The sequence below is a fragment of the Solanum dulcamara genome, chromosome 8 (genome assembly GCF_947179165.1).
Source record: "Solanum dulcamara chromosome 8, daSolDulc1.2, whole genome shotgun sequence".
In the NCBI taxonomy this organism is placed as follows: domain Eukaryota; kingdom Viridiplantae; phylum Streptophyta; class Magnoliopsida; order Solanales; family Solanaceae; genus Solanum; species Solanum dulcamara.
In genome coordinates this window covers 76,280,274-76,293,198 of record NC_077244.1, presented here as the reverse complement: position 1 = coordinate 76,293,198, position 12,925 = coordinate 76,280,274, and the positions used below count along the sequence as shown (strand labels likewise).

Here is a 12,925-nt window from a genome sequence, read left to right as displayed (position 1 = left end):
TCTGTGTATATACATAGTTTGAATCTGCAAACACAAGACTAAAGGTTGACTATGTGGTTCAGGGTTTCAAGTTCAAACTCGATACATTACATTTTTATTTTTCGAACCCGCTTAAGGTTACCATAAGACGGTTATGTACTTGTATATAATGAGGTCTTATTGTTAATACAAAGGCAAGTAAAATTCTCCCAAAATTCTTGTCCTTGCATCGTTTTTTCGTTCTTTAAATTTTAGCATGGTATAAGAGACATGCCTAAGCCGATGTGGATCCCTAGTGGCCCAGACAATTGTGGGGGTGAAAATACCCCAGATCTATGAACGTGCACGCTCCAAACGGACAGTGGAACCTCAAATAAAAAATATTTAGGTTTGAGCGAGGGGGGTGATGAGTGGAAAGAATCCACTTCATGAATTCCTTATAATGCTTGAACAATCATCCTCTCTCTCTCCCTCCCTCTCCTTTCACCTCTCTCTCTCTCTACTCTTACTCGCCTCTCTCTTCTCTTTCTGCACTCTCTCTCTCGCCTCTTACCCTTCCTCTTTCTTGCCTCATACAAATGGTAACAGTCAATGATACAAACATATGAATACAAATGTACACGAATACGGATACAATTTGTTATGAATTATAACAACGATACAATTGTAGTTGGATACAATTTGTATTATTTAATATACTTGATACAGTTAATTTGCATCAACGAATTGAATGTTAGTCATTGATACATATCAATTGTATTCGTGATACAATTATCGGTCATATATACAATTACCTATCAGATATATAAATCAATTGTACATCTCTCTCTCCTTTCTTCTCTCTCTCATATCTCGCTCGCCTATCTCCCCCCTCTCCCAATCTTGCTCACATCTATCATTCTTCTAGTAGCTAGTTTTTATTCAAATCAATTGTAACTCTCTTGCCTCTCTTATCGCTCACCTCTCTCCTCCTTCTAATATGTAGCTATGAATCATAATTAGGATTGAGCTCTTTTTAAAAAAATTAAAAAGAATAATTAAGAAAAAATTATTAAAAATTACAATCTTATTTATTAAACTAATTAGTAAATATATTTTTTGTGATACTCCGTCGATATGTTGATACCATTTCAATATCATATAGGACTGAACTTAATCCTCTTTGATGCTTCATCGGTATATAATACCCTATCGGTATCATGTAGGGTGGACGCTGACGTCAGTGCGCGAATTTAAAAATAATTAAAGAAGGTACAAAGATAATTAATTTGTTCAAAGAAGTATATAAATAAATTATTTAGGAAAAAAATATAAAATAATAAATAATTTATTTAAAGGGTCCATTTTGTATAGTTTTCCCTTGTTCAAAGGGTCACAATTAGCCCAATGGACTGGTTGTCACTTGAAGTCCAGATTCAGAAAAAACTGGTCCACAGTTGGTATATGGTTAAATTAGTCAATAACTTCTTTTGAGTACAGCCCAAAGCATAAATCACAACTCATGAAGTTTTTTGTTTATTTATATAAAAAAAAGAATTTTTTGGGTGAAATTGTGCGACAATGGCGTGGAGATCAAATCTCTCTCGGAACCTCAAAGAGCTTCGCATCCTCTTCTCTCCATCGTCACCTGAAAGTTCTGCCACTAGGTTCTTACCTTCTTTTCGCTACTTCGCATTTTTTATTCATTTATCTAAGTGATATACCCAGTACTTTAATGAAATGAGCTCGAATTTGTTTGAGATGTAGTTGTTTGATTGATAGATAATCAAATCCCGAGTAATTGGCTTGATCTTTTATATAGGGCGTTCATTGAGAAGAACTACAGAGATCTCAAGACCCAAAACCCCAAATTACCTATTTTGATTCGTGAGGCCAGTTCCATCGAGCCTCAGCTTTGGGCAAGATATGGTAATTATTTCACTTTTCTCATTTTCTTATTATTCTCGTTAGTTTGTTTTAGGAATTTTTCTGTTGTATATCGAAATTCCTTCTTTTGCGTTTGACTGATGGCATTTTCATTGTTTTTGTTACATTTCATCAAGTTCCTTATGTCCCAGCTTAATTGAAACTTATAAGTAGACTTTTGGTAAGGGATTGATAGAAATCTGATTGATGAATTGCATAATGAGTTCATCAAAAGAATGAGGACGAAGGAATTATATGTGACTGTAAAGACATTCGATGATGTCAAATCTTATGGATTTAGTGAAAGCAATTAAGATTTGTGTTTAGTGAATGGGCCTCACAGTGTTGGGTTTTCTAGGCATATAGAGTATCTTGGTTTCTCATTAATAAAACTCAATCCGTTCTAATTTAATATGTCCTTTCCACTTTGGGGTGTTCCAAAGTATTTGACACCATTGCAAATGTTTACTCCGTTCTTCTTTGAACAAATTTGATGAAGTTTTATATTAGGTTTTCTTTAAGGGCAATGTTTTTCAAATCTGGTATAGTCAAGTTGTTTTAAGTGATTTTTACCCTGTTCTTGTGGTTTGACCTTCTATTCATGGAGTTTTCTTTTTAAAATTCTAATAGACCTGGGAGTTGAAAGGGGCATCAGACTAGAAGGATTGACGGAGGAGCAAATCTCAAAGGCACTTGAGGACCTTGGAAAAGTTGGGGCATCCCTTAAATCTTGATGACATTGGATCTGCAGAATTGTATGTCTTTGCATTCAGCGCTTTGTAGAGTTCGTCCTCGCATTGTGCTTTCTAAAATAATCTTTTGGTGCTAGTTATCATGAATCAAACTAACCGCTCATAAACCTGGAATCTTGGGTATTTGGCTTTTATTTGCTGTTGAAATGAAACTGTTTGAAATCCTTTGTTGTAAGCATTAGAAGTTTAACGGAATTCCTTCTGTGCATTTAATTCTGTTGCGGTTGAGAATTTTTCAAGTGTATCGTCCAGTAATCAGTACTCCCAGTTTATTCCGTGCACTCTTACAATGTAGGTTGACTAATCTATGTGTAGACATAGCACTTAGGCAACTGAAAAGCTACTAGCTATATCTTCACTTCTTTTGAGGAAATAAAACTCCAATCTTGTGTGCTATTAGGTAGAAATGAAACAAAATTCTCTATCTGGAAGAAGACGTCGATCTTCAATTAAGGGATTTCCAGGAGGTAAGCCTTGATTTATAGTCTTAACTGATGAGTTTGAGAGAGTTGACATGTTTAAAATCTCCGTCTTTATATTTAAAAGAGGGGACAGTACAGGAAATATGGGAAGTCTAACCCTCTCTGCCTGAAATACTGATATTTAAGCTCTGCAAGTTTCACCACTCTTTGTTGAGCAACTGCTAGCACGAGTGATGCTAATGAAGAGATCTCATTCTTAGTGTTGAGATGCAGAATTGCCTGACTACAGGCAACCCCAAACTCCCCAATACAACGCCTTCCTGTTAATCTACTTGACTAAAGCTGAGAACTCAGGAAACTATACTTATGAGCCAGGTTGGTCTTTATTACTGAGTGGTATAGTTACAGTTTTGGAGCCTCATCAGGTTCAGGAAAATAAAACATAGTGGTTCAGTATCAAAAACCGGGATTAATTTAAAGATATAAAGTCAAATTAGATAGACTATAATGGGTTATTCTGGTTCTGGAATTTATAAGTGTACTTCAGATTCCAGAGAATCAGAGTTGCAACTTCACATCTGCACAATAACTGATGCTAAACAGCGCAAAGAGCCCTATTCAGAGGCTACAATCATGAAACATGATGACAATATTATCACGGTTTACAATAGAAAACACCCCCGAATTGTGTATCAGTACTGTATCAAATCCCTTTTAGCAAAAAGAAACTAGTGTATGAATCATTTTTTCTTGTTCAGGTATGGGATGTTGCAGTACCATATCAGGGTACATATAGCAATATAAGAAATGTGAAAAGCTTATAAAAAATATGGAAAAAGCAAAGTAAAGGGCATTCAAAGTTTCTCTTGTAGAAGTTAATTGATTTATTCAAGAGATCTCCTTGACAGAATCTTCCATCATAGGTTTATAGTTTCTTAACTACTGGCGCTCCCATTGCTGCATTTGCTCTAGGTTCTTCTGCTTCTTCTATTTGATTTCCATTCCTTTCCTGCAGCTTCTCCCTGTGAAAGGAGGATAAAAGAAAAGGTATGATTAACTACTTTATGTGATATGAAAGCATGAGTTTGTAGCATATTAATCTCACATTTTCAACATAACCATGTCTTTTCTTGCGACTGGATCCTCTTCAAATACTTCAATCTGAGAAAGGGGTTAAAAAGACAGATCATATCAAATAATTTTGCTCATTGATAGAATTTAGCAAATTTGGGGCATAGGATTTTTGGTATCATACAAATTTCCATCCTAGTAGATTCTCGCATTTGTTACAGTAGACATCTGCGACTGTGTGAGGACCAAGTTGCCTCTGCTTCGTTTACATGAACATTGACCCCTGCATATTTCATCGTGCAGTTTAGTTCGACCTGTGTAGACAACTACCATTGAACTATCCGAAGATGTTAGTACTAAGAAAACTTGCACTTCATCAAATACACCTCCAGTCACCCGTCACAGGCTGAAAAACACGGCATAGTGAGATAATTGAAACACGGAACTGGTATTTCTGTCTACATAACATATCATTGCACCAGTTACTGATGGAGTCTACTCAGTAAATATAGAGAGATTTTACTCAGTAAACACGGAACTTTGTTGCAAAATGTTTATGTCAAATGTCAAATATGAAGAGCTTTAATAGAACGTAGGAAAAGGAGTTATGATTAATGGACTCTTATTGAAAAAGGAGTTATGATCAACCGACTCTTGTTGAAAATGAAAGAGGAATTGATGTTCAAGAAAGGTAAACAAAATATTCACTGCAAGCATGCAATGAATAAAGAAGAGAACTATTTATAGCATCTGTAAAGCAGTTTCTGGATAAAAAGGGGAAAAGAGTTTTTCAACTTTGACTATATTTATATCTGTCATGCATCATTGGTGTTGATTTTGGTTTCTCCAATGCCCAGACTACCATTTGCTACAACTTTGTGCTGTTAGTAATTTTAATTAGATTCAACAGGGTCACATTCAAGAATGCATTTAGTTTCTTCAAATGCAGAGGGCTTTCAGCAATTCAAACGTTACGAGACAAATGCCATTAGAACCCCTTCTCATTCACAAGCTGCCAAACCAATTCAACTTTTCTTTGCGCTCAGAAGAATTTTTTTGGGTGAACATTTGACATTCAGCATAAACATTTTGCAACAAAGCAATTGAAACAGAACCATTCCAAATCTGAACTACACATAATGGATCGAGATGATCCAAAAGTTCTCCAACAATACTATCTAATATAAATAAACCCTAATTCTAAACAAACATAGAAATTCAAATATCAGGATGGACCCAAAAACTATTCTAACACCATCAGAACTTCAAGAGCTAGTAAACTTGGTAACAGCCTTGGTACCCTCAGATACAGCATGCTTAGCCAATTCACCAGGAAGCACAAGTCTCACAGCAGTCTGGATCTCCCGAGAAGTAATAGTAGGCTTCTTGTTGTAACGGGCCAATCTAGAAGATTCCTGAGCCAGCTTCTCAAAAATGTCATTGATGAAGCTGTTCATGATCCCCATAGCCTTGCTGGAAATACCAATATCAGGATGGACCTGTTTGAGCACCTTGAAGATGTAGATCTTGTAAGTCTCAACGCTCTTCTTGGCCTTCTTCTTCTTCTTGTCGCCGGAAGCGGCGTCCTTTGGTAGCTTCTTCCCGGCCTTTGGCTTCTTCTCCGCCGGAGCTTTCTCAGCGACAGTGGTCTTCTTCTCCTCCGCCGGCTTCTTTTCTGCTGGCTTCTTCTCTGCCTTTGGTGCCATTGGAATTGAAAGAGAAAATATGAAAGGAAACTGAAAGCGGCTGTTCAAGGGTGAATTGATATTTAGATTTGAGCTAGGTGCAATGTGTATATATAGAAGCAAGAGGTGAAATACTATTGGTTATTTGGAGAGGTGTGCGGATAGATGAGCTGGCATGATTTGGAGCGTTGGATATATATGTTCTCATGTGAGGATAATGTGCGGTGATGATGACTTTTAACTTTTGCGCCTTTTTTGCTGTAAGGAATAAAGAGAGGAAGGAGAATTTGGGAAATTTCAACTTCTCGTGCCTTTGGCGTTGGCGGTTCAATCACATTCAAGAAATTTTGGCGGATTGTGCAAAATTAATAGGAATCTTTACCCAAATAGCCAATTGAATATATTGTTTATGTTCTTAGCCATCATAAATATATTCATATATATTTTATATATGAATGCTTCTGTTCGCTATTTTTAATTTAAAGAGGTGAATGAATGATTATTTGATTGCAATTATAATATATTCAGTGAAATTTTACTTAGTGAGGTCTGAGAGGATAGTTAGTGCGTATGTAGATTTTACAACTATCTCGTGGAGGTAGAAAGGTTATTTTCAAAAAGTCCTCGGCTTGAACAGTTATTTGAGTAATTCTTCAAATTAATAAGATAACTTGGTGGATTAATTTATACAAAAGGGGAAAAGTGGAAGGAGCCAATAAGCGAGTCAATCTAACGAACCAATTGCTTATGGAATTACTTCACGACGATGAATTTTGAATAGAGAAGTAGCAGATGATATTGTTGCCAACCGAAAATTCACACTCTCGACTATGAAGGATTAATGAATGTCTTGTTTCTTTTTATTAAAAAAATGATGAAGGTGAGTGATAACTCTGAAGAAAATATCTCAGATGAATATGAATATGATTCTAAAATACTACTCATATATTGTTATAGAACCTAAAAACATTTTCCAAGAAATATGGTAATTGATAAAATGATTAACATGAACTTTTCATTGTATTGAGAAATCTCCAAAAGAGGGGAGTAATAATGAAGAGGAATTTTATGATGAAATTAATGATGTGCCTTCTAAAGCAGAATAGTAAAATTGGCAAAGTCAATAACCAGAAAAGAACATCTTCTAAAAAGATGACGATCTAAGAGATGAGAAGGCGAGGACAAGATAGATGAAAATCATTTAAACTCTCATATAAACCCTTTTTATATATGATCTTGTAATGTAAGAGTGGCGTTTTGAATATATTATGAAGTGAGCTTAATGTTTATATTTCCAGCATTACTTTTCTTCTTCTTTTGACTATAACTAGTGTCGAAATTGAGGTGTAATGTAAATGTATACATATGGTATATCCATATTATATTAAATAACAAACAATTATATAGTGTATATATACACTTGCTAACAAAATCCGCTCAGCAAAAATTGTCGCAGTGCACCCAAGTCCAAAATGCCCCATTGACACCAATCTTTTGACACAACGCATCGCACTGGGAAAACACCCCTATTATTTCAAACGTGCACCATTTAGGATAACAATATTAATAGGTATTTTGAGTTAATTATGTGAAAGAAAGTATTCCAAGTTGTGGTCACAGGATCTTAGGGAATACAACTTTGACATAAGGATTTGCAGTACTAGACATCCGTGGTTAGAGGTTCCGATGAGATATTAAAATACACTATTATTTTGGACAAATTAATTACTATAACGTGAAAATGGGGTTCCTGCAATTTAATTTCTGTGATGAAAGCAAACATATACAATACAAATAGATCTAGCTACTCGCGCGATACCACCTTATTATATACATACATCAAATAATGTAGATAGATATATTATTGAGAAATTAAAGTATCCTTAAAGCTACATCAAGATCGAAACATGAGATCCAAGGACACAATTGTAAACTTGTTAGTGAATAATAGTGTTGAATAACATTCCCAGCTAAATTTGGATACACCAAAAATGTAAAGCAGAAAAGAAAAGAGACTTGAATCTTTGATATATAACTGGTACCTATATATCTTTTAATTGCATAATAATGCATTGCCAAAGGGTTTAGTAGTTGCCCAAGAAAAGATAGTCGATGATGCATCATCATGAAGAACCACCATCGTCATCGTCATCGTCATCGTCATCGTCATCAATTTGATTTTCCATTGTTGTGGGAACTGGGAAAGGAGAAAAAAATGAAGGAGAAAGAGTGAGAGGAAGGGGGGGTCTTTATTAAATAAAAGAAAAGAGAAGGAGATTAGTTCAGAGCCTAATTTTTTAAAACTTTAGAAAAATGAATTGCTACTTGGTGGAGAGAGGATCTTCTAAGCATATGCTTCCACCTTTTAACTTTTTCTTTTTCATATTCAAAACAAATCAATATTAGTTAAGTCAAATCCCTCTCCTATTCTACTCTTTATGCTCCATGAATATTCCCATTAATCTTTTTTTTAAGAACCCTTTTAATTTATTTGGAGTTAAAATGTTAGATCATAATGTCTACTCGAGTAGTCAATTTATCAATTTAGATAAACAATACTTGTTGGTTTTCCATGAAGAGTGAAAACCCATGTCTTACTAAGTACTTACTTTAGACGACATGTGTTGTTGTTAATTAGGACAACGCATTGTCTCATGCATATTGTAGTGGAGGATGAGGATGCCTCAATTTGTTGTCTCTGGTTTCTTGTCGTATTAATAAGCAATGCACCAATGATGTACTCTTTCATCTAGTTGCAGACAGGTTGATAAATTAATTAATTTCTGACAATTAAGCTCATCATGTTTTCACTTTTGGCAGAATACGTCAAAATTAATACAATCCTAAATCTTATATAATGGAAATAGGAAATCATATAAGGCAAGCGAAAAGTAAAATGGGGCTGAAGACAACACCACAACAACAACGTTTAAGTTTAAATTTAGAGAGACTGTTTCCGACAGATGAGAAAACTTTAAATTTTGTAGATGCAATCACAAAAGGAGAAAATAGTACATCGATGCTGCCATTGGCCATTGCAATCGCTATTCGATATGACACATATTTTTGTTCATAAACGTTTGCACTGTCAAATTACAATTGATGAAGCATAAAGTGCACATATTTTACATCACAATCTTTACAGATACATGGCTGACTAAAATAGGGCAGAGAATATTCTTTATTTTATCATTCCACCAACATTGAACTTATAGATTCAGTTCTTCTTTCCCATATATTCGCTGGAGCTCTCGAGTTGCAGCTTGAAATGATTCTGACCATAAGAAATAGTTCAATATGAATCAAATAGTCGATGAACGAGAGATAGAGATAGAGATCTAATTAGGACTAACTGGGATTATGAATACCTTTCCAAATCTGGAAAGCTTTTTGATTGATGGGGGAACCAGTCACGGTTTGAATTGCTTCGAACAACAAACTTTGTGGCGTGCTCCTTAGCTCCTGGGTTATCTGGTAGATGGTTTTACCATTCTCAAAGTATATGTGATTGTTAGGGTGCTTCGTCTTGCAACCAGCATGACGCTCAAACTCATAGGCATTAAGCACCTTCAAATGCGTATATAATTGCAAAATTACCACGGAGGGAAAATATATAATTATACATGAATGAAAAAGCAAAGTGAATAACTTGCCTTTGAATAATTACATGGTTGACAACCGCATAGGTAGCCAGAACCTTTTATAATACCACGAAGCTCCTTATAACACACAGGAAGATTGCAGGTAAGGCGCTGACAACAAAATTAATGAAATCTGTACAGAGAGAATTGTACCTGCCGGGACAAGACGTATTTTACAGGCACCCCGTCAAGAATTCCTGTTGCTAACAAACTTCTAACATTCGAAGGAAAGCTGTTAGGAGCACCTTTATGTGCAGGTTTAGACTCCGATTTGTTTTTTGGCAGGGAATCAGTCCTAGGTTTTGACATCTGAGAGGAGATATCGACTGTGTTAGTATTTGATCCCTCCAGCTGCTTGTCACAATGTGTTTCTGATGCGTGAAGTGATGATTGATAATGTAAATAATCATAACTGCTAATTGGCCTTGCCAGAGCATCAATATCAGACACCAATTCAAATCCAAATATTGTGTCAGAATCCCCTCTGGTATAGGAGTCAGCAATTGGTGTAGTGCTGTGACTTTTCTCAACATTGGATCTGATAGCCCCAGGATTGTAAGCCTGACTTTCACCTTCCTTCTCATATGCCTGACCCATGGATAAAAAGGATGTTTCACTTGCCCCATTATGTATCAGACTGATAGACATATTAATGTTGTTTTCAATTGGTGAATGAAAAGCATTTTCTGAATCCTCCACCTGATTGACATTAACTTTTCTGATTCTACCGTCGCTTATGCATATCTGTGGTTCTTCAATAGTGTAAGACATTGACAAACCAACTAATGGATCATCTCCAATTTGGTCGTCAATTACCTTTTTCCTTATGGTGGAGTTACCTGTGTTAACAGGAGATATGTTTCTCTCGGTTAAGTCGACCAGCCTGGTGGTATCAACTCCCAACAACCTATCGATGAATTGGTTTGCCCCTGATGGAAGATCAGAAGAAGTATCCCAACAGGTAGAATTTGTCACTGCAATTTCCGAAGTTGATTTGCCGAGTGAAGTGTGGACAGCTTGTTTCTTGTTAGGGAATAACTCTGGTTCAGCAGCACTGGAGAACAATTGGTGAGCACGTTTCACGTCGATTCTCGATGAGCTATCGAAAACTGCTTCTCCATCAGATGGATGTCCACCACATTTGGGTATCCAAAAGTCCTTGTCATGGAAAGACTGGAAAAGATCTGATATGAATGAACTAGATACAGTCGATTCATCAGAGTATAAATCTCTGACCAGAAACAGGAATGGTGGGCAGAGTTTGTGAATTGCAATGAAGCAGGTGAAAATAAAGAAGTGCAGAAGAGTGTGTGTGTGTGTGGAAATAGTACGATGATCTGCCAATAATTTCTTAGCAATACCAACACAATGAACAGATATCTGATAATTTGATGCAAAGACCAAGAATGGACACATCCGATGGAAGATTTCACCAAGATCACATTTTTCTCTTCTAATTTTTTTTCTTCCTTTGAGATAGGCACTAATACTGATCCCTATTGACATTTCAGCTTTTTAAGAAATGGACTAGAGCTGTGCAGAAAATGCCAAAACTACACCTTTCACAACTGAGTACAAGTATAACACAAAACCAAAAATGTATTATCTTCAGTGTAAGCTATCCCAGTCATTGAGACAGAATCTGGATTGGGTAAACTAATCCCAGACACTGGGAAAGAATTTGGATCGATCCCCTGATTGGACATCTGAAATATCTAAGAAAATTAATACTCCTTCTATCTCGAAAAGGATGACCCTCTTACTTTGGAAAGTCGAAACAATTTCCTCAAAGTACTAAAGATATGTAGAATGTACCAAGATGCCTTTAATCTTGTGGTGCCGTGCGAAATATGAAAATTTAGAATTAAGTTGCCAAAAAGTAAATAGAATCTTTTTGTAAGAATTAAGAAAATGATATGAATTTATACTGAAAAACAGGAATGTTAACCCTTTTCCAACAAAATCAGCCCTTCATTTTGGTCACAAAGAGTTCAAAGCTGAATTGCAATTTTGCAAATTATAAGTTTCCTATCTAAATATCGCGTCGAGCTGCCAAGTGGAAGCTTTAAGACAAAAGAAAGGTCCAATTCAATACAACTAGCAATGGGAAACTAACAGATTTTTCTTTCTACCTGGTACCACGTAATTAAATATCACTAGAAATTCCCGTAAATTAGCATAAATCAGAACAAAAAAACCAAACAGAGTATCGAGCATGGAGCTCCTAATGAACACTTGAAACACTCACCATCTTGCAGCTCTTACTTCAACGAATATGACAGCCACACATGCTCATAAAACAATCACCTAAAGTTCAAATTCAGCAAAAACAGTTACAATTTTCTACCGTTCAACTATTTGAAGTGAGTGAAAACTCTAAGTTACAAGCCCTAAATTGTGAATTGCGAAATATAAAAGAGAGGATCGTACATTTGTAGACGGCGAAGATAATAGGAACGGTCAGGTGAACTTCCCGGCGGGATCATCTGCGGCGATTTTTTATTTTTTTTTTGGACGGGCAGAGAAGTTGTTATGGTGAGTGAGGAGCAGACGATCGGCTCTCTGCAGAGACCATAGAATTGCGAATGAACCTGCACTATCAGATTATACAGCTACTGCTTCTTTCGCCGTACACGTGTGTTTAATCTGATTAATCTTAACCGTTCATAGATTTTGGACTCCTGATTTTTGGGCTTTCCGGGTCTTGGTGACGTCAATGAGTGATGATCCCATGGAATGGAGCCTGCTACTATCTCGTACAACTACGATAATTTGGTTCGAGTAGTACAACTTCTAGTTATGCAAGAGTTATAATACAAATTTATTTATGCATGAATAATGATACAGAGGATATTATTAAACTATTATTATGAAATAAATAACAAAGGTAAAAATTGTTATTTGTGTCGTATTTGTGAAAATGAAGAGACTATGCTTAATTATAAAATCTAGCAGCATATTGATTTCAAAATGTAACCGAATATACTATTTGGCACATGAAAAAAGTGAAATATATTGTTCCATGTATAATATTATGGGGTCCATCTTATGAACTTGTTTTTGTCAACAATAATTGTTGTCAAAAATGCAGCCGAAGGTTCAGTCAATAATTGCTGTAAGAATTGTCAAAAGTTGAAGCTCACATTTTTCTGTCTTCAACAAAATACAACTGCAAACTAGTAGGCAGATTTGTTGAATGGAAGTAGAGTTCCTTCATTCCTATAAATATGAGCTCTCAACTTATTTGTTACACACCAATTCACAGAGAGAAAGAAAAATATTTAGAGAGCTATGAGGGTTCCATAAATTATATATAAGAAAATAGTCTGTGAAGAAAAAATAATATGTTAGCGATACATTTAGTAATGTGGTAATTCAAAAGAGTGTTATTCTTTTTGAATGTTTAGTAGTCATTTTGAGTATGGTACTCGTGACTACATGATGTAAAATTCCTCACTATAGTAATATCG

At 35.6% G+C, this 12,925-nt stretch overlaps 3 protein-coding genes and 1 long non-coding RNA gene across 4 annotated transcripts; 1 reads left to right on the top strand and 3 right to left on the bottom strand.

Annotated features, from left to right (window-relative positions):
* Positions 1-1,471: 1,471 nt before the first annotated feature.
* LOC129898921 (NADH dehydrogenase [ubiquinone] 1 alpha subcomplex subunit 2-like) lies at positions 1,472-2,849 on the top strand. Its single transcript, XM_055973632.1, has 3 exons — positions 1,472-1,625; positions 1,781-1,887; positions 2,515-2,849. The coding sequence occupies exons 1-3, from the start codon at positions 1,540-1,542 to the stop codon at positions 2,616-2,618; spliced, it is 297 nt and encodes a 98-aa protein (XP_055829607.1). The 5' UTR covers positions 1,472-1,539; the 3' UTR covers positions 2,619-2,849.
* Positions 2,850-3,587: 738 nt separating this feature from the next.
* LOC129898922 (uncharacterized) lies at positions 3,588-4,890 on the bottom strand. Its single transcript, XR_008769449.1, has 3 exons — positions 4,314-4,890; positions 4,164-4,219; positions 3,588-4,080 (listed from the first exon to the last, which is right to left on the bottom strand). It is a non-coding gene; the product is annotated as an uncharacterized LOC129898922 (long non-coding RNA).
* Positions 4,891-5,092: 202 nt separating this feature from the next.
* LOC129898920 (histone H2B.3-like) lies at positions 5,093-5,891 on the bottom strand. The gene has a single exon (XM_055973631.1). It carries the CDS (start codon positions 5,833-5,835, stop codon positions 5,395-5,397), a length of 441 nt encoding a protein of 146 aa, XP_055829606.1. The 5' UTR covers positions 5,836-5,891; the 3' UTR covers positions 5,093-5,394.
* A 2,887-nt stretch (positions 5,892-8,778) lies between these two features.
* On the bottom strand, positions 8,779-12,045 carry LOC129900702 (uncharacterized). The gene is made up of 6 exons (XM_055975722.1): positions 11,886-12,045; positions 11,704-11,762; positions 9,609-10,628; positions 9,468-9,533; positions 9,183-9,381; positions 8,779-9,088 (listed from the first exon to the last, which is right to left on the bottom strand). Exons 2-6 carry the CDS (start codon positions 11,704-11,706, stop codon positions 9,024-9,026), a joined length of 1,353 nt encoding a protein of 450 aa, XP_055831697.1. The 5' UTR covers positions 11,707-11,762; positions 11,886-12,045; the 3' UTR covers positions 8,779-9,023.
* Positions 12,046-12,925: the final 880 nt, after the last annotated feature.